This window comes from Mchenga conophoros, linkage group LG22, assembly GCF_057382185.1.
Source record: "Mchenga conophoros isolate Kocher_MC1m ecotype Shallow Benthic linkage group LG22, M_conophoros_male_GT1.1, whole genome shotgun sequence".
Taxonomy (NCBI): domain Eukaryota; kingdom Metazoa; phylum Chordata; class Actinopteri; order Cichliformes; family Cichlidae; genus Mchenga; species Mchenga conophoros.
This window is the reverse complement of record NC_140546.1, coordinates 36,416,977-36,443,052: the sequence shown is the minus strand read 5'-3', so window position 1 is coordinate 36,443,052 and position 26,076 is coordinate 36,416,977. Positions and strand designations below refer to the sequence as shown.

The following is a 26,076-nucleotide window of genomic DNA, read 5'->3' as shown; positions in this document are numbered from 1 at the left end:
TAACATGGCTGAGCTATTCCTATGTTTTTGTTTTGTTTTTAGAAACGATTGACGTTACACAGTGTAAAAGTAAAACTACAAGTAAATAGTTTTATTTCATCGGGCCAAATCCTGATTAGACAAAATCTCACAAAATATAAATTATTAAATGTGAAAGAAAATCATTATTAAGCCGCGTTAATGTATCTGTTGGTTATTCCTACACTGTGTATTTATGTGTTCACTTGTCATTGGAGCTGATGATTGATTTGAACCAGTGACGCTGATGGCTTGCTTTTATTTTGAAGTCTGACAAGTACTCCGGTGTGCGGCGGTGTGGAGCTGGGCGCTTGACAGACTTCTCCAGCAACGATTTGTATTGATGTGATCAAAGGCGAGTGAGGTGGAGGCTGACCCGTGGGCGGTCACACTGCGCAATACCATAGGGCAAAGTTTGCCTGCTCTGATCTGTCGCTTGTGACTCGGAGGACTGCTGTGTGCGGCATGAACCAGGGCTGAGCGCAGGCTCGGGTGGTGCGTATGTCCAATATTATCTTTAATGAATGCTGCCGTGTAACCGCCGTGTTTCAGAACGTACTCTCTGGCGCGGGCCTCTGCCTGTCCACTGCACCGATCCTAGCCATGGGTGGGAGTCTGGGTTGCCACCGCTCCATCCCCAAGGACCCCACTGATTTCAGCTGCGGCAAGCGCAAATTCAGCGCCGCCTGCAATTTCAGCCACATTTTGGTGAATCAAGAGCGGCTGAACATTAACATCGCCACCGAGGAGGAGCTCATGACTCTGCCGGGAGTTAATCGCACAGTTGCGCGGAATATCGTGCAGTACCGGGACTGTATCGGTGGCTTTAAAAAGGTGGAGGACCTGGCGCTGGTAAGCGGGGTCGGGGCCACCAAGCTGGAGGTGATCAAACTGGAAATCTGCGTTTCTAGCAGGACCAGTTCTTCCCAACACTCTCCGTCGTCACTGCGCAAAGACTTGGACTCTCAGTTCTACACCGGGATGAACATCAACACCGCCACCCCGGCGCAGCTCATGAGTATTCGCGGTATCACGGAAACGATTGCAAAGAACGTGGTTTCGTATCGCGCGGAGCACGGCCCATTTAAAAGCATCGAGGACCTGGTAAAGGTGAAGCACATCAACAGCTCGCTGCTCGACAAAATCCGGTTCCAAGTTTTCGTGGAGCGCTCCCGGGCACCCTCCACCAACACGAACGCAGGGCTCCCCGGCACCACCAAGTGTCACCCAAGCCCCTCTTCCTTTAGTCTGGGCAGCGACGACTTGGACCTCCCACCTGGAGGCCCGACCCAGATCGTCTCTGTGCGGCCGAAGGTGGATCGCCCGCTGGGGCTCCGGGACGGGAAGTCCGTAGTGCGCGTGGCCACCTGGAGCCTGCAGGGCTGCTCGTGCGACAAGGCTAACAACCCGGGGGTCAGGGAGGTGGTGTGCATGACCCTGCTCGAGAATGAGTGAGTACCTGCACACACACTCATCACACCTGAAGGCCGCGTGGTTACTGAAGCGTGGGCAGATGAGGAAAGCTTATTGTTTAAGTGGTCTCGGACGTGTGTCTGATTTCTGTGCGTGCATCCGGCAAAATACTGAATAACTCACTTTATTAAATTCAATCACTTTTATTTATATTGCGCGAAATCACAATAACAGTCTTAATGAATGAAAGTTTGTAAGATAATAAACAAAACAACTCGAGTTTCATTTTTCCATCACACTAAATGCGCACAACGTCCAGTCAGCTGCATGTGTGCTGATAGTCATTATGTCAGGATATGCCAGCTGTGCCGTCCACACACCAAAGGACACCTACAGCCACTCACGGAGCCTTAACAGGACGAACCCCTCCCACAACATTACTGCGCGCAGGCCCAAGTGTTCTTGTGCAGAAACCTAAATAGTGATTTGATTTGAATGACAGTCGTGCAGGAATGATGGCTCTTTGTTTCAGGTTTATGTTGTGCATATTTCAGACTTCACAAAACCCAGACTGTGAAAAGACTACAGCACACCAAAGTAGCTCTTTGCTTTGTGTTATTTGTCTTTTATGGGTTCAAAAATGTGGAAACATCATTAAAACTACTGCAGAAAGAAAATAAGAGAACATTGTTTAAAAAGAAAAGTTCAGAGTCATCACCTGATTTTACAAAAGCATAAATCTGGGATTTAACAGACCAAACTTAATCGTGACCTGACGAGTTTTTTGTAGCGTTAAATCTGGTTTTATGTCCAGAATAAAACTCGCATCATGCATCTTTTTTTATAAAGCCATCAGATGCATATGAAAGGGAAAATGTATCATACAAAATACATGAAAGTTCTACCCCGAGACAGCAGGCGAAAAACATTATCAGGGCTTCGTGATTGAGGTCAAGCCAGTTTTGTGCTGCAGGGTGACACATTCTCAGATTCCCTGTCAGACTTGTGAAATGAATAAAGAGCACAGTGGACCGTGGTTCATATTCCACCAGTGAAAATGTTCTTTTAAGCAGAAAACAAACTAAAACAAAATAAAAATCCATCCATGCATTTTGTTTGGCTTATCTTGGGCTGGATCGTGGAGGCAGCAGCCTAAGCAAGCATGCCCAGACCTCCCTCTGCCCAGCCACCTCCTCCAGCTTATCCAGGGGAACACCGATGCGTTCCCAGGCCAGCTGAGAGATTTAATCTCTCCAGCGTGTCCTGTGTCTGCCCCGGGGCCTCCTCCCGGTGGGATGTTCAGCTCTTGAATGACTGAGCTCTTCATCCCATCTTGTCCCTGACCCAGAGTGGCCACTACAACCTTCTCCGTCTGAGGACCGTGGCCAAAGACTTGGCGGTGCTGATTTTCTTTCCAGGCATTGGTCTGCATACAGTGAAAACATAAGACTCTGTGGAAAAACTTTGGGTGTATATACCTGTGAAGACCATGAGTGGCTGTGAAAAATGAGAGTATAGGCAGAGCGCAGCAGCAACGCAAATCAGGCATTAGGGTTTAAATCTCAGTGGCTAGGCTCTTTCTTCTGTTCTCTCATGGATAAACGAGAAGCTAAAGTTTGGTAAGGTGTTTAATTGATACTCCCCCTTTTTTAATATTACAAAAAAAGTTCTTAAAGCCATCTATAGAGCTTCACCGTGGTTTCCAGAGCAAACTGTGTCAAGTACGGCCTAAAGTCAGTAATGGTGTTGTGATCATTGTTAGTGAGGAGCAGGAACAGCAGCAGCAGGAGGGCACTGTGAAGGAGACTCAGTATGTTTGCACAGTGACAAACTGCTGGGTTAGTAATCATAAGACCTAGTCTAAGTTTACACACTTCATGACTTTCCTCCAGGCAAAAGCAGACAGCTACTACAGTTCAATGAACTCTATTTTTTTTTCACCAAAGTTTGCACAAACTGCTCTCGGCCCAAACAGCCTATCAGGGATGTGGAGTTAGACTCAGCTGGCTGCAGTCATCCTGACTATAGGGAAGTGAAAAGAGCTGACTTAAGCTCCTAATAGCAAGGTTCATATGGATCAAAGCATGCAAGCTGATAATGTGGTGTTAATGTTTCTTACTGTTGAATTCTTCTTTCCCTGCTTTTGAAGCATTTATGAAATATGGACCGTGTCTCTCAGTGTCCCAAACAAGGTGGGCAGTTCTGTTCTATTGTGTCAGCTGGGACGCATCTACTTCCCCTCCTGCGTCGACACTTCACAGAGAGTACTGACGACGGTGCACCCAGCATGCTTTAGACAGATCACTGATGTTAGATCCTTTGTCTTCCCTTTAATTTCTCTTGAACTTCCTGATCCATAATGACTGGATGAGCAGAGGCACGCCATGATTTTTGTTATATGAAAAGTAATTGAATTAATTAATAATGCGTAAAGTAGTGTGCTATTATTATAAATGCTGCCCGATATCCTGGACCTAAAGCTCTCTCACACTCTCAGTTTGTTGTGGTTGCTGCACCTCAGTTGTGTATTTGACAGATTGTTGCCTATCTGATAATGTGCACAAACGTACAACTAACCAACAAAGAGGGATGAAGGGAATCATCTTTCACTCTCACTTTACGATACAAAGGAGTTCATGGTTGATTTAGAAGGTGTCCAGGTCTGGTGGCCTCAACATGAGCCCAGATCATCACACCTCCACCACCATGCCTGACAGTTGGTATGAGGTGCTTCTGCTGATATACTGTCATATACGAGGGGGCCAAACAGGCCCAGCTTTGTTAGCCAGCTAACCTAACTAACTAACCATCCAAAGCATATGGGACTGAATTAAAATGTCGAAATTTAATGTTGAAAGATTTTTTGTTATTTTTGTATTTTGGACATTTGAGTGAGATAAAAGCCCAGTACTTACGTTCATTAGTTTATACCTGGAAACTGGACCAGTTTCTTGGACCGGCTCCTATTTTTTCCCTCCAAATATCCTTCAATCACTGATGTGCGATGAATATTGGGACAGGGTGGACCTGGTGCAACCTGTAAATCTGGGGAAAAGAACGCATTTGTGGGTTGCTTTTGGACGAGCCCATGTGGACAGCCTTCGTCTCCTGGTTGTGACTTAATCAGTCTTCAAATGTGACGCTCAAAGGACGCAGCCACTGATGCTTCACCGTGTCTCACTTGTGTCTGCATTGAAGCAGCTAATATGAAGTCCTGTTTGGCATTATCAGTAGTTGCTACTGTCAGAGTGACACTGACGAGTCTTTATGCAACATTTACTCTTATGCTTATGTGTATTTTTCTTGCTGTAAACCCAACTAATTTTGTCTACCTTTATAGACTTGGCCATAGAGTCGTGGCTTACAGTTACCAGTGTTGCCCTGATGAGATGGCTAATAGGCAGCTCAGACTGTGGGTGTTTGAATCCTTGCCAGTGGAAATGGGAGGATCAGGATCTTAAGCAGCAGGAGCGTTGCATGCTCTCAGAGCGATCAGACCTGCAGGGGAGGAAGGAGGTATTGTCTGTGGGACTGCAGGCTGTTTATTCTGAAAACAGGATCTGTGGACAAAGTTTCTGCCTATAATCCCATCAACACCAAGCTGTTCAGCGTCTCAGGTGGGCCAGTGTGGCAGAGCAGTGAAAACATGCAGGTGCTAGAAAAGTGAAACGGAGTCCAGCAAAATGTGGTCTGAACAGGGTAAAAAACAGCTTTTTAAAACAACAGCCACTGATCAAAGCTTTACAGCTAAAAGAATAATGAAAAGCATGATACAAATCAAAGAACACAAGTAAAACAGCACAAGTTAAAAAAAAAAAGCCATAATTAGTTTGGAGCAGCTGTTGCTCAGGAGGTAGCCTCGGTCATTAACCAATCAGGTGGTTTGATCCCTCTACTCTCGTCCTTTGGCAAGATACTGAACCATGATTTGCCCTTGATGTATCCACGGAGCGTGTGCGTGTGTGTGTGTGTGTGTGTGTGTGTGTGTGTGTGTGTGTGTGTGTGTGTGTGTGTGCGTGTGTGTGTGTGTGTGCGTGTGTGTGTGTGTGCGTGTGTGTGTGTGTGTGTGTGTGTGTGTGTGTGTGTGTCCCTGATGTGTTTGTCACATTTTCAGTATTCAGGGTTATATAGACTGAGCGCTGCAGAGGTTCATTAACAGGATCAAACACCAATTAGTCTAATTGAGTAGAACCTGGAGTACCATTGAAAACCCAGCAGGCACAGGAGGAACATGAACCTCCACACATACTTACCCAGCTGGAGTTTAAATCATGAGACGCTCTGTTTTTATGCCATGTGTACTGAATCAGGAGAAAACAGGGAGCACGAGGGTTTATTTGCATTTTCAGAGATGCAAATTTAACTTGATAATGAATTAAAAACATTGCTATTGTTTTCAACAATGAAATGTTCGTCAGGATTTTAATCATTTTATCTGAACTGAGCATTCAAAAAACCTCTGTGCAATAAACAACATGTAACTAAACTTGTGTTTTTCAGTGATGGTCTGAGAACATCTAAAGCTAATGAGCAACTCTGTCTAGATCTCTGGTTGATAAGCGAGCACGAAAGACTGCGGCCGATCCTCGACCTGTGTTAAAGATTCTGACCGTTCGTACGACTTTGAGGTGCTGATTCTTTTAAACATGGACTTCCTGCTGCGATGTTTCTAGAACAAAAGAAATCAATATTTTGATCAGCTGTTAAATACTAATTCACTAACAGTGACTCAGAGAGGCCTCGTGAGTCATTGTGTTATATTTAGTTGTTTTTGCTCTTTGGTGCTATTGAAATATTTCCATTCATTTAGTCATTTGGGTTTTTGCTGGTGTTGTTTTTTATTCTTGGTGCTTTGGTTGTAGCTGCATAATGTAGAAGTTTACAACTGAGCAAAATGTAATTCCCAGGAGTAAACACGAATCATCAGGAAGGACATCCGGTGTAACAAATCAAAACAATCTGAGCAACCTGTTGTGGCAACCGCACTGTAAATAACAGAGGAGCTCAAAACAGCTTTTATTCTTGGTGGTCTGAGGACAGACTGACTACAGGCATGGAGTTTTAGGGAACTATTGCATGAAGACTGTAAGACTGCAGTGTCATATATGCATGTGATCAGTAGAGTCCAAAAGTGTGGAACCAGATTTGCACATTATTCAATGTTTATTTTTAGTCTTCAGTTGATGCAGATGGCTGTTGTTATTGTCATCGTCCTACAAAGACTGTTTAGCCGTAGCCAGTAGCTTTCAGAGCGCTGTCTCTAATGCATCTGGCTGTTTGTGGAGTCTAGCTTCAAATTGGCAATCACACATAGAATTATGAGGGACTAAAGTTTATTTTTTCCTTTTCTTTGTTTTGTTTTGTTGTTGTTTTTTTTAAATAAAAGGAGTGAAGTCGATGTAAAAATGTGGATGGGCTGGTGGTGTGTTTCCTCCTCACCCAGGCAGGTGGAGTTCTCTAGAAGACCTGCTGGGGATGCTTATAAGGACCTCAGCTACCCTTAATCCTTTGAAGGGCCACATTTAGACCACTGCCAGTAAAGGAGGTTGAAAACTGGAACTACTGGTGTGTAGTCGTGGATGGATAGATGGAATTGGCACACTGAGCATGAGAGTGCTGAAGAAACAGCTGTGATGTTTATTTATAGTAGCACAAGTACAAATGGCTGAGACGGTAGCTTCAGTGCAGCTTTTCTTCCTTTTGTGTTGGTATGTATTGACAGCGTGTAGAAAATCTTTGCTATAACAGTCACAGTTTATGTTGATTCTTTGAAAACATCACTAGTTGTTGCAGAAATGTCTGGAAACTGCTCCATTTGAGCAGATACCAGGTGTTGCACACACATCTCTTCTCCACGTTACCCACAGTTGTCAAATGACTGTTGGCGATGAGAATCGGTCCCCATCTTTAAAGGAGAAGAACTCTGCTCTTTTTCTCTGTCTGACATGAATCCTGTATAACTGAATCAACGTGGCGGTCTGATCATGGCTGAATTGTGCCATGTCATGTGACATGTTGTAACTCAATTCTGACTCCTGACTGACGGCATTACTTATGATGCTTGTGCATCCCTGGTTTCATTGAGGATCAGCTGACAGGAAGCAGCCAGCAGCTGTAATGTTGAGTGTCTCACCTGTGTTGCAAAATGCAATGCAAAGCAGCTCATCTTCAGAGTAAAAGTGCCTGTTAGAAATGTATAGCATTTTATTAAGCTGACTGTTGATCTGGGAAGTCATTTGAAAAGTAAACAGTTCAATATTTATTGGGCTGTAAAGGCCCCTCCTTCATGCAGTGTTGGCACATTGAATTTCAAACAGTCTAAAGTGTGTCTATAAAGAGTCTTATTTTCTCAGCTGTCTGCCAGTTTGTTAAAAGAAACTTTAAATTTGGCCTAAGTTTGCTGTGTGTTTACTATGCTGAGTCAACCATAATACATGACGATCTCCTAGAAAAACTGATCTCAGCTTTGCTTGGTACCAGTAAGTCATAAATGCTGTGCAGATGCAGTGCGAGGGTAGAAAGAAGAAATGAAATGCTCAGAACTTTTAAGGCTAAAAGTTCCATTAATGTTAGAAGATTTCTATAAAACAGTCATCCCTCACATTACTTCATAGCTAGTAATAATTTTAATTTTTCAATGTTCTGATACAATGTTTGGGGGAAAATAAATTTTAAGTTTATAAATTTTAATTTACAAATACAAAATGGGTGTTCTGATGATTAACTCTAACCAGTACGGTTGAGTTTCAAAGTAACCTGAAAAAATGAACGTGGTCCACCCAGTACTATATACAGTGGTGTGAAAAGTGTTTTTTTGTGTATGTTTGTCACACGTAAATGTTTCAGGGTCATCAAATAAACCTAAATATTAGGCAAAGATAAGAAGTAAACACAAAATGCAGTTTCAAAATGAGGGTATTTATTAGTCTATTAGGGGAAAAAATCCAAACTCAAAGGCTCTCGTGAGCCATTATCCACAAATGAAATCGAAAACATGGAAGCTAGTGAACTTTCCAAAGAGTGTCTGACCAAAATTACCCCAGGAGGTCACAAAAGATCCTAGATCAACATCCAAGGAGCTGCAGGCCTCAGTCGTGTCAGTTAAGGTCAGCGTTCATGACTCCACCATAAGAAAGATGCAGGGCAACAATGGCCTGCATGGTGAGTTCCAAGACGAGAACCACTGCTGAGCAAAAGGAACATAAAGGCTGATCCCAGTTTTGCCAGAAAACATTGTGATGATCTCCAAGACTTTTGGGAAAACACTCTGTGGACTGATGAGACGAACGTTGAACTGTTTGGAAATGTCACATTACATCTGGTGTAAAAGTAAGACAACATTTTCGAAATGGAGCATCATACCAACAGTAAAATATGGTGACCATCTATTGTGACCTGAAGCTGAAGTGCAGTTGGGTTCTTTAGCAGGACAATGATCCAACACACATCAGCAAGTCCACCTGTGAGTGGCTTAAGAAAAACAAAATGAAGACTTTGGAGTGGCCCAGTCAAAGTCCTGACATGAACGTGACTGAGATGCTGTGGCATGACCTTAAAAGTGCAGCTCCTGCCAGGGCCGTTGCTAGCCATTTGGGTGCCCTAAGCACAAATGCTTTATGGTGCCCCCCCCCCGCCACTGAAAAAAACAAAACATTAATACTTTTGAATTTCTCAGTGGAATTTGTTTAATTAAATAACAACAAACATGACAGTTAAACAAATAAATAAGGTTAAAGGAGGTTAAAAATACTGTTACAAATAAATACTGAAACAAAAATTGAACATTGGAACAAGAACAAAGAGCCTGGCAATAATGTGTAATTTTTTTTATAAAAAAATAATATATATAATATAATAGTATTATTATTAATATATTTACAAATACTTTCACAATAGAATTTAAAAAAGAAACTTAAATAAGAAAAATAAGAATTTGAACACAAAAGCCACATTCCTTAAGTAACTATGTTAAACATTTTTACAATTCGTTGTCAGAGTATGCCCTAGACTCTAGGGCATACTCTGACAACCAGAAAATGCAGGCGTGTGCCTCTCTAGGGCCTAGAGAGGCACACGCCTGCATTTTCTGGTTGCAAAATCAGCTATAAGGTCATCATATGATAGCTTCTGAGCCACGTCACCATTGATGCTGATAACAGCCAGACCACTTAAACGTTCCTGCCCCATTGATGAACGCAGGTACGTTTTAATGAGTTTGAGCTTTGAAAAGCTTCGCTCAGCAGAGGCAACTGTGACAGGCAGGGTCAGTGCAATACGCAGAGCAATCCACAGATTGGGATATACCTCTTGAAGCTGATTGTCATGTAAAAATGACAGCATTTCCAAAGCAGACGTCTGTGGTGGCAGCTGAGGAAGGTTGATGATTTCCTGCATCATCTCAGGTCCATCAATGTCAGCTACTCCCTTATCTGTCAGTGTCTTCTGTACTTCAGTGCAGTGTTTTTTTTTTAATCCTCCTTGGACATCCCATTCACTTTGCTGAAATCAAGCAGCACTCCATATTTCTCCTTCACTTGATTCATGGTCTCAAACCTCTCCTGTAGGGAGATTAAAGCAGAGTCCACAACACAATTGAAAAAATGTGACCTCAAGCTTTTTAAGGGCATCATGGAGGGGCTCATCAACAGCTTCATATGCAAACTGCCTTTTTGTGCTCCTGAGCCTTTTCTCCTTCACCTGTGGTTCTATGTTCAGGGCCTCACAGAGTTCTTTGGCAGCTGACACAGCCTCATCAAACCCAGACTGTCTGTATTTAGAGAGGTTACTTTTGGCAGTGTCAATGAGCCTGACAGCAACATCGAGCTGCATGGAGCTGGACTGTAGTAACTTGTTCACCTGGTTTGTGATTGTAAGAAGTTCACACCACACGATGGAGCAAATCAAAAATCGAAATGAGGCTACTTCCTCAGCAAGCACTTGAGCCTCCACCTTTGCGACTGCATCACTTACAGCTTCTCTGGCCTCCAGGAGAGCATCCCTCACTTCTTTTGTCTGACTCCGGACAGCAGTTACACTTTGAAGCCTGCTTTCCCATCTAACGTCACTCCAAGATTTAAGTGTCAATTTCACATGTTTTGTTAAAATGGCCCATCGCTTGATGAACAACTTCTGCAAATACCCAAAGTAGCCAGTTGCATCTGGAGAGGACTTGGCAGCATCAGCTATGACCAGATTCATCGTGTGAGCTCCACAAGGCACAAACAATGCTCTCGGGTTTAATTGTAGCAGTCTGGCCTGAACACCTTGCTTCTTCTCCTTCATGTTGGCCCCATTGTCATAGGCCTGTCCTCGACAGTTTTCAAATGGAATGCCAAGCTCCTTCAACTTGTCAAGGACAACATTGGACAGGTTAAGGCCAGTTGTTTGCTCCACATTTATATAGCCAAGAAAGTATTCTTTAATATCTGGTTGTGCTTGGAAACAAACAATGCGTACTATGACTGACATTTGTTCAGTGTGACTCACATCTGGAGTACAGTCAAGAATGATGGAGAAGTATTTTGCCAACTGGATTTGCTTCACAATGGCGCGGAATGTTTCTGAAGAGATAATCTGAATTAGTTCGTTCTGTGTCTCAGGGCTGAGGTAATGTGTGTGGGAACCTTCATCTTTTATGTTGGCCAAGTGATTTGCCATTACAAGGTCATATGTTGCCATAAGCTCTACTTCCTTCAAGAAGTTGCCATTGTCCGGCTCATAAAGACAGTCAGAAGAGCCCCTAAAAGACAAATTTCTGGAAGCCAGTGAGAGAGTTATTGAGAGTAATCGTTTGAGAATCTCTCGCCACTTTTTCCTTTCTGCCTCTAGTAAGGTCAACTCCTGTTGATCTATTGCCATGCTTTTCTTTAGCCGTGTGTCCAGTTCTCTCCACTTAAGCATGCACTGTATGTGGTCTTGGCTACACTCATGACCCCTCAAACGGATGTTGATGTTCGACCAGTCACTGAAGCCCTCTGTACTCAGCTTTATATCCTTCACACTGAAAAGCTTACATGCAAAGCAGAACACAGCATTGTTCTGCGGTGAGTACACTAACCAGCTCCGGTGAACCTTTTCTCCATTGGGAAGAATTTTGAACTTAAGGCTAGTGTGAAATGCTCTTCCATCAGGCTCCTTTGGAAAATTAAAATCAGAGCTGACATTAAAAGGACCTCTCCGCACAATTTCAACACGATCAGCATCTACAATGTGAGCTGGCCAAAGAGCAGGATCGGTTGAAGGGGGCACACATGTCTCCACAGTGTCACTTTCTGATAGTCTCTCAGTGACAGGACTCTCAGTGGTACTTGTGTATGGAACTGTACCTGAACTGGTGGTTGATGGTTCTTGTTCTTCTTGGCTAGGGATTGTTGCAGGGTCTACAATGGCTGGTGGTTGATGTCCAGGGATGGCACTACTACTGGATGGTTCATCCTGTCCTTGAGATCCTCCTTGAACATATTTAAGCATTGAACCTGCATACAAGAGAAAATATTCAGGGATTTTACAGAAATACAATTTTGAATCTACAGTAGGCCTACGAAAGATTGCATTATAAGACTAATAAATTAAGTAAGTCACTGGTACATTTAAAAATTACTAACTATATTTTACATGTATAGATTTTCATAATGGCAAATGGCAATATAAACATGCTGTACATAATTTGATATAAATGCGCAAGTAGGAAATCTATATTACTGGAAGATATAGGTTTCATATTACAGTTTCACCAACAGATGTCGCCCTTGATCTATGAACCTAAAGAAAGACGAGAACTATTTATGTGTTCAGACGTCAATGGCATAAATAAGATATGCGTCTTTATAGATATCCTGAAATGCAGCAACATACAAAGTAATCTTGTCTAATCTGATAATAATACTTGACTGCATCACTGACCTATCCCAAAGTTAAGGTTAATCAGTAGCATGCATGACGTTAGCCAGCTAGCAACCTGAGGAGGGAAATGCTAGTCTCACGAATCACGATAACGTTAGCAATCGTGACTCACGATTGCTAACGTTATCTGAAAACCGTCAATTGAGTGACCATGATGAGTTGCTTTTAGTAGTCCATTCTATATTCATATCCACAACGTAAACAAACTACCCAACATCAATCATTTGCAACATTTGTTAACACAGTATGAACACTGCTAACAGGAGCTATCACAGAGTTGACGGACATGAGCGTGCAAGCAAGGGCTACAATAATGAACTTTTTTTATTATTATTATTTAAACATTGCCTTACCGGCAAGCGACGCCTGAGTTTCATCACGCTTCCTCTTCTTCTTTCTTTTCTCCGCTCCCGACTCCTGTTGCCGTTTCGAGGCCATGTTCAAACAGGTGTTTACCAATTATAGAACAGACCACTGGGAGTGGGGGGGCACCAGGAGGAGACTGGAGACAGGGCACAAAGCAGATTCACCCCTTTTCTCGGGAAAATTGTTTTATGTTGCTTTTGTATTGTTTAACCATATTAATGCATATGATATTTATAGTATTAATATGGTTTACTTTTTTTTTTTACGACCCTGATTTTTTTGGTGCCCTACGCAGTGTGCGTTATGTGCGTTTGCGGAGCTACGGCACTGGCTCCTGCTTGAAACCGTCCAGTGTGGCTGAATTACACCATTTCTGGAAAGATCAGTGGGCCAAAATTCCTCCACAGCGCTGGGACACACTCACTGCCAGTTAACACAAACACTTGATTGCAGTTGTTGCTGCTAAGGGTGTTTAGGGGGCAATCACTTTTTCAGACCACTGGAAAACCATGTAGTAATGACAGGAGGAATGCCCAAAGTGTCCTTTTGTTGTCAGTGGGTTTCATTATCATGCTTTTCTATCAGGTTTTTCAACTAATTATTTATTTTAAGAGGATTTGGGTAAATAATGCATATGTATGTATATGATGTACGTGTAAAGGTACATTTTTAAAAAAATGCATTCTCTCTCTTATTACAGTATCAAGTTACTGGCAGTGCAAGACCTGCTGGAGCACGAGGCTATTGATAAGGTAAAGTGGAACATGAATTACACTTATCCCAACTTCTATTGTAAATGAGGTGACTTGCTTGCACGGGCAGCAGGAATCAGAAATGTGACAGCAGCTTGTCTTTGTGTATACTCTGCAGGGTTTCAGTGATGGAGAGGATCGTTAAATTGATTGGGTTACAGCCATGTGGTTTAAGTACGCCTGAGTTAAAAATACTCTTGTGCTCTCGCTCCCAAGACTGACACCCTCAAATTTTAGTTTATTTTTTCCGTCACACTGCTGCCAACATTAGCGCACATTTCATTCATTCATTCATTCATTCATTCATTCATTCATTCATTCATGTCATTACTGATTTCTCGTAACTTATATTTGTCATATTTCCTTTTAGTGAATAACATAATGATTAGCAACACATCCTGTCTCGTCCCCCCCTCTTTGTCACTGGCTATGGGCCAACTTGTAACAAGTGGGGGCTTGTCTGGGATCTAATTCATTGTTGGAGACGGTTTGCATCATCTGACTTAAGCTCATTGTTCGATGGAAACTGTTTTCACTCCTGTCTTGGAAGGAGTCTGTTGGCTTGGTCCGCTCTGTGTACATTTGGCTTGTGTTTTTGTTCTTTTGTCACAGCTGACAGAGGAGCGATGTCCCGTTTCTCTGGGCTGGTCACAGTAAGGGGGCAGATGTATTTAGTTGGGATGTTTCTGGCAACTATTTTCTTAGTTGACTAAACGAGGGAAATAAATTTGACCACATAACTGACTAGTCTAAAACTAAGAAACACTCAGACGTCAGCTTACGTTTGAGAACCGTTTAATAAACAATATTTAAAAACTCTGAAACCATTAATCCCATTCTTCATGTCACTTAACTGGGCAGCACCTCACATCGTGTGTTATAAATATTACACATTAAACTCCAAATAGAAAAGGAAGAAAAAAACTTTAAAATAATAAACTAATGTTAAGTTTAACTATACTACAGCATTACTACAGAAGATGCTCATGTGTTATTAAAATATAACAGATTAACATCTGAATAATTAATAAATTGTTGCTGAAAAGTCTGGCACATTGTGCCGGGTATCATTCAGAATGTAGTCACGTGACACACATGAACAACTTTAATGAATAAAGATTTTGAATAACAAATCAATAAATTATAGCCATTTTCTTCCGCTTATCTAAAGTCATATCTTAAAGATCTTATAGTACCTTATGACCACTGAGGTGAATTGGCACTTCATGAGTAATCAGACTCCATTTTATCTTAGAGACTTCGTAGTACCGTGTCACTCCAATAGAGCACTTCACTCTAGGGACTCTAGGGCTTACGTGTAAATTATACTCCTTCAGGAAATCTACGTCGTAACTCGCGCTTTAACTGAAACCCCATCCTATACCAAAACCTTCTATATAACAGATCGACACACATCACAAGGGCTTGAATGCCATGGGAGGTTGTGGTATAGTGATAAAAGGAACTTCTGGTTATTATGCAAGTTAGAATGTGGCTTTCCAACAGAGGTCCAAATCAAGCTGTGGTTGCGAGGATATTTAAAAGTAGAAGCAGAGCCTTCAGCTTTCAGGTTCCTGGTCTTTGGAACCAGCTCCCAGTTTGGATTTGGGAGACAGAAAACGTCTCTGCTTTTAAGATTAGGCTTAAAACGTTCCAATTTGATAAGACATATAGTTGAACTCCAGCGATCCAGCAATGACTCCTCCTCTAGCTGCTCTACAGAAGGCCTAGGGTGCTAGGGCAGCGGTCTCCAACCTTTTTTGCGCCACGGACCGGTTTATGCCCGACAATATTTTCACGGACCGGCCTTTAAGGTGTCGCGGATAAATACAACAAAATAAAACTAGTACTGGTACCGAAAAAAAGAACATTTATTCATAACACACGTGAAAAGACCCAGGAAAACCGAGTTAACGATAAAAATGATAACAAAATAACGCTGAAAACTGATAAAAACCCTGAAAACCACACATTTCACACCTGAGCCTCAACTCTCGCGGCCCGGCACCAAACGACTCACGGACCGGTACCGGTCCGAGGCCCGGGGGTTGGGGACCACTGCTCTAGGGGGGTTCCCATGATGCACTGATTGTTGCTTCTTTACTCACATATTTTACTCACTATGTGCTTACTCTGCTCACTCTGCATTTCATCATTTGTTATTATTAATCTCTGGCTCCCTCCCATCACCTCAAACCAGCTGTGGCAGATGGCTGCCCCTCCCTGAGCCTGGTTCTGGCAGAGTCCTCCTCTTGCTAATAGGGAGTTTTTCCTTCCCACTGTTGCCAAGTGCTTGCTAAAGGGGGTCGTTTGAGGTTTTTGCTGCAGGGTCTTTTTCCTTAAACTATAAAGCACCTTGAGGTGATTTTTGTGACTTGGCACTAAACACTGCCAGTCAAAAGTTTGGACACAACCTCTTATTTAATGGTTTTTCTTTATTTCTACTACTTTCTACATCATAGATACAAACTGAAGACATCACATATATGAAGAAAGATACATGGAATTATGTAGCAAAGAAAAAAAGGATAAATAACTCTAAATATGTCTTATATTGTAGATTTGTCAAAGTAATGCTTTGACAAATCTGACAAATCTTGCTTTGTCGACAGCGCTGCAAACCTTCGGCCTTCTCTCAATAAGCTTCATGATGTAGTCACCTGAAATGGTTTCACTTCACAGGTGTGCCTGTCAGGGTTCATTTGTGGAATTTCTCGCCCTCTCATGCAGGAATTCTGATAACCTCGATCAGGATTTTTATTCATCTTTAGGCATGAAAAAAGATTTTTTAACTTTCTTTTATACATGTACTTTAAAAAAAGTTTTTTACATGTTAACTTATGTGGACAACATCACCTTTCATCATACCATCAACACTGACGCAAATACAAGAAAACAGCCTTTGAATAGCTGCCCACTGTAGTGACCACTGTGCGTGAAAGAGTTAATGGGGTTGGGACCATCAGTTGTGTTGTGCAGCGGTCAGGTTGGTGCACAGCTCACAGCTCTGTTTGACAACTGATAGAGTTCATATTATGGCGAGAACCAATCAGCTAAGTAAAGAGAAACAACAGCCCATCATTACTGTAAGGACTGAAGGTCAGTCAGTCTGCAACACTGCTAAAGCTTTGGCCCCAAGTGCAGTCGCAAAAACATCAAGACTACGATGAAACTGTCTGACATGAGGACGCCCCAGGAAAGGAAGACCAAGAGTCCGTCTGCTGCTGAGGATACATTCATCTGAGTCACCAGCCTCAGATCAGAGCCCAGATAGATGCCACACAGCTCCAGTAGCAGACACATCTGTACATGTTCAGAGGAGACTGTGTGAATCAGGCCTTTATGGTCAAATAGCTGCTGAGAAACACGACTGAGGAAAAGCAACAAGAAGAGATTTGTTTGGGCCAAGAAACACGAGGAATTAGACCATCTGTGCTTTGGTCTGATGAGTCCACAGCTGAGATCTTTGGTTCCACCTGTTGTGTCTTTGTGCGATGGTGAACGATGGTCTCTACATGCACTGTGAAGCCTGGAGCAGGAGGTGTGATGGTGTGGGGGGGCTTTGCTGCTGACACTGTTGGGGATTTATTCAAAACTGAAGGCAGACTGAAGCAGCATGGCTCCCACAGCATCCTGCAGCCACATCCCATCATTTATTCTTCAGCAGGACAATGGCCCCGAACACACCTCCAGGCTGTGTGAGGGCTCTGTGACCAAGAAGGAGAGATGGAGTGCTGCACCTGATGGTCTGGCCTCCAGTCACCTGACCTAAACCCAGTGGAGATGGTTTGGGATGAGATGGAGGAACAACAAGAGCTCAGCATCTCTGAACTCCTTCAAGACTGTTGGAAACCTTTTCAGGTGACGACCTCGTGAAGCTCATGGAGAAACTGCAGAGAGTCAGCAAAGCAGCAATCAAAGCAAAGAGTGGCTACTTTGGAGAATCTAAAATATAAACGTGTTTTGAATTATTTCACACTTTTTTATTTACTACATAATTCCATCTGTGTTCATTCATAGTTTTGATGCCTTCAGTGAGAATCTAAATTAAAAAAAAAAACAAAACATGAAATGTGAACGTGTGTCCAAACTTTTGACTGATAGTTTATATATGATTCAACTGAACATTTGCTTTAATAACTGTGCGCCGGTTTGAGTGGTTTAAAATAAGATTTCATATTGTTTGCTATTAACTGCTGCTCACGCACTAAGTATAAGTTGACTTTAAATTGAATGTCCGGAAATCCGTATGTCTTACTTTGAGAAAATAATATAAAATGTTCATATTCAAATCTGAAATATTAATTTCATTTTTAAATTTCAAGTCCTGCCAGCTGGGTCCTTTTAATTTACAGGGAGTGCAGAATTATTAGGCAAGTTGTATTTTTGAGGAATAATTTTATTATTGAACAACAACCATGTTCTCAATGAACCCAAAAAACTCATTAATATCAAAGCTGAATGTTTTTGGAAGTAGTTTTTAGTTTGTTTTTAGTTTTAGCTATTTTAGGGGGATATCTGTGTGCAGGTGACTATTACTGTGCATAATTATTAGGCAACTTAACAAAAAACAAATATATACCCATTTCAATTATTTATTTTTACCAGTGACACCAATATAACATCTCCACATTCACAAATATACATTTCTGACATTCAAAAACAAAACAAAAACAAATCAGCGACCAATATAGCCACCTTTCTTTGCAAGGACACTCAAAAGCCTGCCATCCATGGATTCTGTCAGTGTTTTGATCTGTTCACCATCAACATTGCGTGCAGCAGCAACCACAGCCTCCCAGACACTGTTCAGAGAGGTGTACTGTTTTCCCTCCTTGTAAATCTCACATTTGATGATGGACCACAGGTTCTCAATGGGGTCCAGATCAGGTGAACAAGGAGGCCATGTCATTAGTTTTTCTTCTTTTATACCCTTTCTTGCCAGCCATGCTGTGGAGTACTTGGACGCGTGTGATGGAGCATTGTCCTGCATGAACATCATGTTTTTCTTGAAGGATGCAGACTTCTTCCTGTACCACTGCTTGAAGAAGGTGTCTTCCAGAAACTGGCAGTAGGACTGGGAGTTGAGCTTGACTCCATCCTCAACCCGAAAAGGCCCCACAAGCTCATCTTTGATGATACCAGCCCAAACCAGTACTCCACCTCCACCTTGCTGGCGTCTGAGTCGGACTGGAGCTCTCTGCCCTTTACCAATCCAGCCACGGGCCCATCCATCTGGCCCATCAAGACTCACTCTCATTTCATCAGTCCATAAAACCTTAGAAAAACCAGTCTTGAGATATTTCTTGGCCCAGTCTTGACGTTTCAGCTTTTGTGTCTTGTTCAGTGGTGGTCGTCTTTCAGCCTTTCTTACCTTGGCCATGTCTCTGAGTATTGCACACCTTGTGCTTTTGGGCACTCCAGTGATGTTGCAGCTCTGAAATATGGCCAAACTGGTGGCAAGTGGCATCTTGGCAGCTGCACGCTTGACTTTTCTCAGTTCATGGGCAGTTATTTTGCGCCTTGGTTTTTCCACACGCTTCTTGCGACCCTGTTGACTATTTTGAATGAAACGCTTGATTGTTCGATGATCACGCTTCAGAAGCTTTGCAATGTTGAGACTGCTGCATCCCTCTGCAAGATATCTCACTATTTTTGACTTTTCTGAGCCTGTCAAGTCCTTCTTTTGACCCATTTTGCCAAAGGAAAGGACGTTGCCTAATAATTATGCACACCTGATATAGGGTGTTGATGTCATTAGACCACACCCCTTCTCATTACAGAGATGCACATCACCTAATATGCTTAATTGGTAGTAGGCTTTCCAGCCTATACAGCTTGGAGTAAGACAACATGCATGAAGAGGATGATGTGGACAAAATACTCATTTGCCTAATAATTCTGCACTCCCTGTATATCGAAGCAGATTGGTAGAAGATGATACTTAATACTTTTAAAATGTTTTTTGTGTGTGTATTACCCGTTTGCCATGTTGTATTTAAATAATTATCTATTAGATAATAATTTGGGTTGGCTGTAGCTCAGGAGGTAGAGCAGATAATCTCTAATCCGAAGGCTGGTGGTTCAATCTCTGGCTGCTCCAGTATCCTTGGGCAAGATACCAAACCCCAAGTTGCTTTAGATACTTTGTGCCAGTTGCTTCCAGAGTTTTACAAAATGTTAATTTGCTTTTTAGTTAGTAATATAATAACAGGCAAACCTGTCTTTATGTGTTGCAGTTCTGTGCAGAATTAAATCAAGGAACACTTGCCAGTTTACAGAAGTGGAAATGGCCACGAGGGCTGTGGAAAAGTGTTGTGTCGGAAAAACCCACCGGCCATTCCAGCAAGGTGGGTTTACCATTGGCAGCTGTTACAACGACACTTTAAATTGTATCCACAAAAATAAATCAAAGTCTAAACTTTGCCGAAGATCAATCAGTTCAGTTTTCAGTTCCCAGAAATCGATTTGAATAATTTACCCGTCGAGAGTTTTTAACATTTTTTAACACTGTGACTTTTTTTCTTAACCACTACAGTTTCTTTTATTATCTAGAACTGTTGCAGGTGTACTGCAGTAAAACTATAGTAGTGCTACTGCACAGACTGATCTTTCATGCGGAATAAATATGAAATGATCTTTTGTAAAAATAGCAGTGACCCTCCAGCTCTATTACCAGCAGCTGTTTACCTTCATGCTTACACTCTAAGAATCAGCATCAGTAAACTACATGTCAGATGTTTATGTAACTGACATATGAATAGCTGTGATTGACTAAATCATAAGTAGAGTAAGAAGATTGACTTGAAAGTTTATATTAATTAAATAAACCTTTGAAAACGTATCTAACACTAATACATCCCTCTGTTCACAGGGAGTGAGCTACTCTGGCTTTTTGTGGGATAGCTCCTCAGGAATTGATCTGAAGGATGCCCTTGTCTTGGAGTCTCCTGCTGTCAATGGAAATGGGAGTCATGTACACCATCCACTCTATGTGGCTCACTTTTTAGTAAGGCTATAATTTATTGTCATTGAATTCATGTGTGTTTGGTTATAAAAAACAATTCAATTAATTTTATTTATATGGCACCAAACCCACCAACAGCTGTCTCAGAGAGCCGTATCTATAAGACCCTGGAACGATGAAGAGAACAGCCCAACAATCAGACAATATCCATTTGTAATTGTTTAGGATCTGAATACTTTCTTAAACCTCCAGAACTAACACATGGTTGATGCACTGCTGCATATTTCTTTGGTTTTATGTATTGTTCTTCTTTTTACTTAGCAGGATAAAAATTTAAGTGGTCAAAAAATTGACTTTTTCCATTAGATTGGTTCATTTGAGCTGACGGTGGTGAATGTCCATATGCAAGCCCCTGCTTCACCAGAGCAGTCCGGTGGCAAAAACCAAAACTCTGATGAAACCAAGTGTCAACGCCTCCCTCCCAGCATCCAGGGAACACTAAAAGGTTAGTCTGCCAGGTCGGACCAGTCGAGACCGCATGTGTCAGACGCCGTAGACGGATCCGCAAAGTCTGACGTCATTTTTGACGTCTTGTCCTATTTTCCGTTTCTTCCTTTGCAGGTGAAAAGGATCTACTAGTGTTGGGCAATTTTGGTTGCTCTCCTCAGAGCTCAGAGCTGGACACACTGAGAAAGGAGAAATTCTGTGCCCTGATACCATCCACTCAGTTCACCAACATCACCACCTGCTCACCACAGGGCACCCGCTGCGTGGACAACATCTGGGTCAGCCGTTCTCTGCAGAAGATATATTCAGGTACATGTACAGTTGTGTTTGGACAGTTGCACCGATTAAGATTAAAAAGTTCTCTTAGGTTGTCTTGATAAGGTCAGGTTTCATATTAAGGGAAATTATCTGTGAATTCATTCAGCATTCATCATATCTCAAGTTATTTAGTTCAGTTCAGTTTTATTCGTGTTTCATTAATTCAGGGCAAAAGTCGGCTAAGTTTACATTACAAGTGCATCTCAGGATATTAGAATATTATGGAATAGTTTTTTTTTTGTAATTTAATCAGGTTAGACCTGATATGATTTCTTCTGCTTTATTTTAAATGTTGGTTCGCTCAAATTATTATTATTATTATTATTATTATTAGTAGTAGTAGTAGTAGTAGTAGTAGGTAGTAGGTAGTTGGATGGACAGCTGTCTCGCTGACGGATATCGACACTCCATGGAGGGAAAGCCACAGAGGATCTGTGCTGAGAAGGCTGATTGATTTCAGAGAGCTATATCAAAGCTTTTTAATCAGAGGTTGACTAGAAACTAAAAGTATGGTAGGAACATCTGTATAAGCAAAAAACAAAAGTTGATTTTAGGAACTTGGCTGAGGCTGTGCACGAGCCACCGTGCACAGATGTCTTCAGGAAAGAGGCTACAACTGTCACATTCCTAATATCAAGCCAATCCTGAAAAATAGAATTCTTTTAGTTTATTATCTGAGCTAAAATGAAAAAATGTTACCATCCTGCTGTTAGACTGTTGGTCCAAAGTCCTCTTTTCACCTGAAAGTAAGTATTGCATAGAATCTGGATGAAGAGTGCAGAGACACAGAAACCACGATGTTTGAAGACCAGTGCGATGTTTCCACAGTTTGTGAAGAGATTAGATGATAGTTGTAAGTTTGATAACTTTCTGACCATTACTGTAGGAGGAATAGCAGCTCTTCTGAAGTCTGAGTGGATGGACGAAGGATGCTTTTAAATTCAATTCATTGTATTTTTCTGGCACCAAATCACAAGGTGCTTTGAGACCATGCCATAATCACACCGATTCTCAGAAAGGCCTAAAAATAGCCAGTTGTCCACCTAACTGCACATGTTTAAAGGAAAGAAAAATCCTTGAAAAGAACGTTAAAAAAAAAGAAATTCAAAAAACATTTTTTTCATCCCTAAAGATGAATAAAAATACTTAAAAAAAATTTGACATAATTCATGCATGAAAGGGTTAATGAATATTTGAAAGTTATTATATTAAAATAGTGAAAAAACCCCCAATTTTTCATAATGTAATTTTTTAAAATGGAAGATGGAGATCCTGCAGAGTTAAAGAACAATCAGAGTTCCCGTCTGATCCTCTGAATCGAGCTCAGTTGTGGCATGATAGAAGACTCTAGGTTAAATAGTCTGGATACACTGATATGAAGTTTTAAAGATAAGTGGCAATGTCCACGTTGACTCTGTCATTTATTTGATTTTTTTACATAACTGTATATAAGTAAATAAGCCGAGTACACCTCCATGATTCAGGAGCTTGTAAAACCAACTTAGATTTTTTGTTCTGTCTTGTTTATTTCTGCCTCTTTCTAACATGCGTACTATGACTGACAGAGCTCTGACCAAGAGTTCCAGTGTGCCTGCTGGTTTATGCACGAATGGCAAATAAAGAACTTTGAACCTTGTATTTTAGCTCACTCAGGGTTTTCATTATGCACAGCTCCAATTTTTATGAGGTGCGTTTTAGAAAGATGGGGATTTCTCTTGGCGACCCTTCCAAACAAGCCGTACTTGTTTAGTCTTTGTTTCTAACTATCAGGAACTCAAACATATAACATGCTAACTTACGCCTGTATAATTTTAGATGTAGTTCTTGTGTTATTAGTTAGCACTGCATGTCTACATAGAGTCATCACAGAAGTCCAAGTCGAGCATTGCTTTTACACAGGTGGTCAGTTTAGTTCTTTATATTGTATGTTTACAATCCTAACAATCAGATGAGCCTCTATGAACAGTGGGAAGGAAAAACTCCCTTTTAAGAAGAAGAATTGAAAAGAAAGAAAGAAGTCACACAAGCAACTAACGATTAAATGTATAGCAGTTTATAAACTAGTCATATAAAACAAGTAAAGTCAGGTTTTTCATTAACGGTCTTAAAACGAGGCTGGCTTTAGTTTCAAGTCTGGTTAAAAACAGGTCAGGTTTTATGCCGAACACAAACTAAATGTTAAGTCAGTTCTCAGGTCCTTTACACAAGACTAAGTGTGCTCTGGAGTTCACCAAACCAATTTAAAATTTGGTCTCCAGTTATGACAAGTTAAACCAGGTGTTCAAGTCTAAGTTTGGTCTAATCTGAGTGTCAAATCATCAACTTACCAAGTGTGCCAAGACAAGTCTGAGCCTAGTTAAAAGCACTTTGAGGCCACACTTGCACCTGAGTTATTTAGACTAGAAGTCACTCACTCAAAGTTTAAGTTGAGTCTCAAGATAAAAATAATTACAAAATAAATGTAAAAATGTATTTTAAACTATGTGTAAAGTAGAGGATACATGGTTACTTCTCAAATGTATGATGAACGTGATCCTAGTTTTATAGAAGCTACTATCAGATCAAAGTTTGGTGCATTATTTGTGTTGCATGAAGTTCTAAGTATCTCCTGACTGTTCTTGTGTCCTTTGTTCTTGACAGGCCACTGCATGGTAGTTCGGGAAGGCTTAACTAACCCCTGGATCCCAGATAACTGGTCATGGGGCGGTGTGGCCTCTGATCACTGCCCTGTGTTTGCAGAATTTTATGCAGACCTACCTCCTAAGGAGCTTAGCGGACCTGGTATGGCAGTGGTGGACAGGGGAGACATTCTGCCCAAACATGAGCGGTGACATCGGCTGCAGCAAAGACAGAACTGAATGACATGAAGATTTTAACCTATCAGGATTCTGCTTTATCTCGGTTTGCTGTGGCGCAGTTTCCTACAAAATGTGAACAAGTGCCAAGATTGCCTTTTGGGTTTCAGGTTATCAATGGAAAATCGTAAATGAGAAATATTCAAGCCATAACAAATGTTTAGACAAAAATATGATGTATTTTAAAAGAAATGTGCCAAACATTTTATATATGTATAGAAAAATAAAAATAAATTGATAGATGATCACGGTCTGTACGAACTCTTATTGATACAGTTTGAGCACCATCTGAATGACCTGGATCTCTTTACAGGCGCTGCTGTGTCCTTCATCTTTTATAGTTCACTGGAGAGTAAGATTCAATCTCAGCTGCTGAGCTCATGAAAGCTGTGTGCTTAATTATACAAGTGAAGCTTGTGTGCATGTGAACTGCCATACTTCCCTGAGAATAACGTTGCCAGGCACAGTGACATCACAGGGCTTTGCTGCTGCCCTTAAAACTGGTCGTTAACCACCTTCACAATACTGCTTTTGAAATTAAACAGCCAAGTAACACACACTTGTGTTATACTGCTCAGCACGAGGCACACACGGGGTTTTAAAAGCACTGTTTATGTGCACTGACGCCTTCCTGGGCTGCTGTTGCCGACTGGCTCTTTCTGTTTTGGTACACAGCTGTTCTCTCTCAGCTCCTCTCTCCCTCCACGTCCTGTGTGCTGCTCAAGCAGGGGAGGCATGATCTGATGATCCCTAACTGCATTGGCCAGCCTCCTCTGGCACTGCCCCCTGAACCCACTGCACCACTCCCCCTACTTTTTTTTTTTTTGCCCTGTAACACACACAGATTTTACCACATGAGCTTTGAGCTATTTTCAGGTCTTACTGATCTTATTGACCTTACTGACAAAGCACTTTACACAGCAATCAGATCAGAAATTGACTCTGAGCAGTCACGTGATCCCATGACAGCAGAGATGACGCTGGTGATGGTTGGATGACTCCTCATGAAGTGATTAATGTGCTGCTCAGTAGTGAGAGCTGCTGGATTAAAAAAGTTACTGCAGGCAACCTGGAGAAAGAATTTGTCCCATGATTCTGATACCAGGAGACCAAATGATCCTGATTATAACCAACTGATGAAATACAAGGTGAAGTGTATGTATTCCAATTAATTTGGCATAACAGTATATCTAATATATGTTTGGTAAGGGTCTAAGGAGCTTGGAAAGAAGAATATTTTGTAATGAAGTATAAGTGAAAAGCGTAAAATAAAAATGAAAGTTTTGTTTGTGCTTGTCCCAGTGGGAGTGATCGCACTTGTGTGTGAGGAGGAGGAGGTTTACACACATGTCTGCAAATAAAATCGTGTTCATTCGTGTGAACATAAAGAAATGAGTCCACGAGCAAAGCATTGGGACGTAACTCACACTACAACTGCGCAAAAGTGGAAACCGGATCGGGAAAATAGGCACCGCACGGTGATAGGACACTGCTGCTGTACACGTCACATAATGTTTCTTAAAGCAATACACGCACCGATAACGCGTGTGGCTAGCTGTGCTCAGGGACCGCAGATTTCTACAGCTTGATACACTCACCGACGTTTTGGTATCGTGTTTCTTCATCTTCCAGACGCTGTCACTACAAAAAAATGTCAAACTCACTAAACTTAATAAAGAATTCCCAAATCATAAATGTGTTCCTTTTAATCTAGCTTTTAAAATAAACCCTGGAATGCAACCTCTGGTCCCCATCACAGGGACCAGTAGTGACCTGTAATGGAAATGGGTGTGACGTTTAAACCCATCATAACTCCATGTCATATATCCTCCTCTATGTCTATTTTAACATTTATTTCTTTAATTTTTATATCTCAATATCATTACATATTTTCTTGTTTAAAAAAAAAACAGAAACACAAGTTGACTGAATCCAAAGTGTTGAACCTCATAACATTGTTAAATAATCAAGATTAAAC

At 41.5% G+C, this 26,076-nt stretch overlaps 1 protein-coding gene across 1 annotated transcript; it reads left to right on the top strand.

The window, feature by feature from the left end:
* Positions 1–332: 332 nt before the first annotated feature.
* eepd1 (endonuclease/exonuclease/phosphatase family domain containing 1) lies at positions 333–24,343 on the top strand. The gene is made up of 7 exons (XM_085262911.1): positions 333–1,469; positions 13,400–13,451; positions 19,691–19,801; positions 20,326–20,460; positions 20,785–20,923; positions 21,040–21,234; positions 23,884–24,343. Exons 1-7 carry the CDS (start codon positions 520–522, stop codon positions 24,072–24,074), a joined length of 1,773 nt encoding a protein of 590 aa, XP_085119037.1. The 5' UTR covers positions 333–519; the 3' UTR covers positions 24,075–24,343.
* Positions 24,344–26,076: the final 1,733 nt, after the last annotated feature.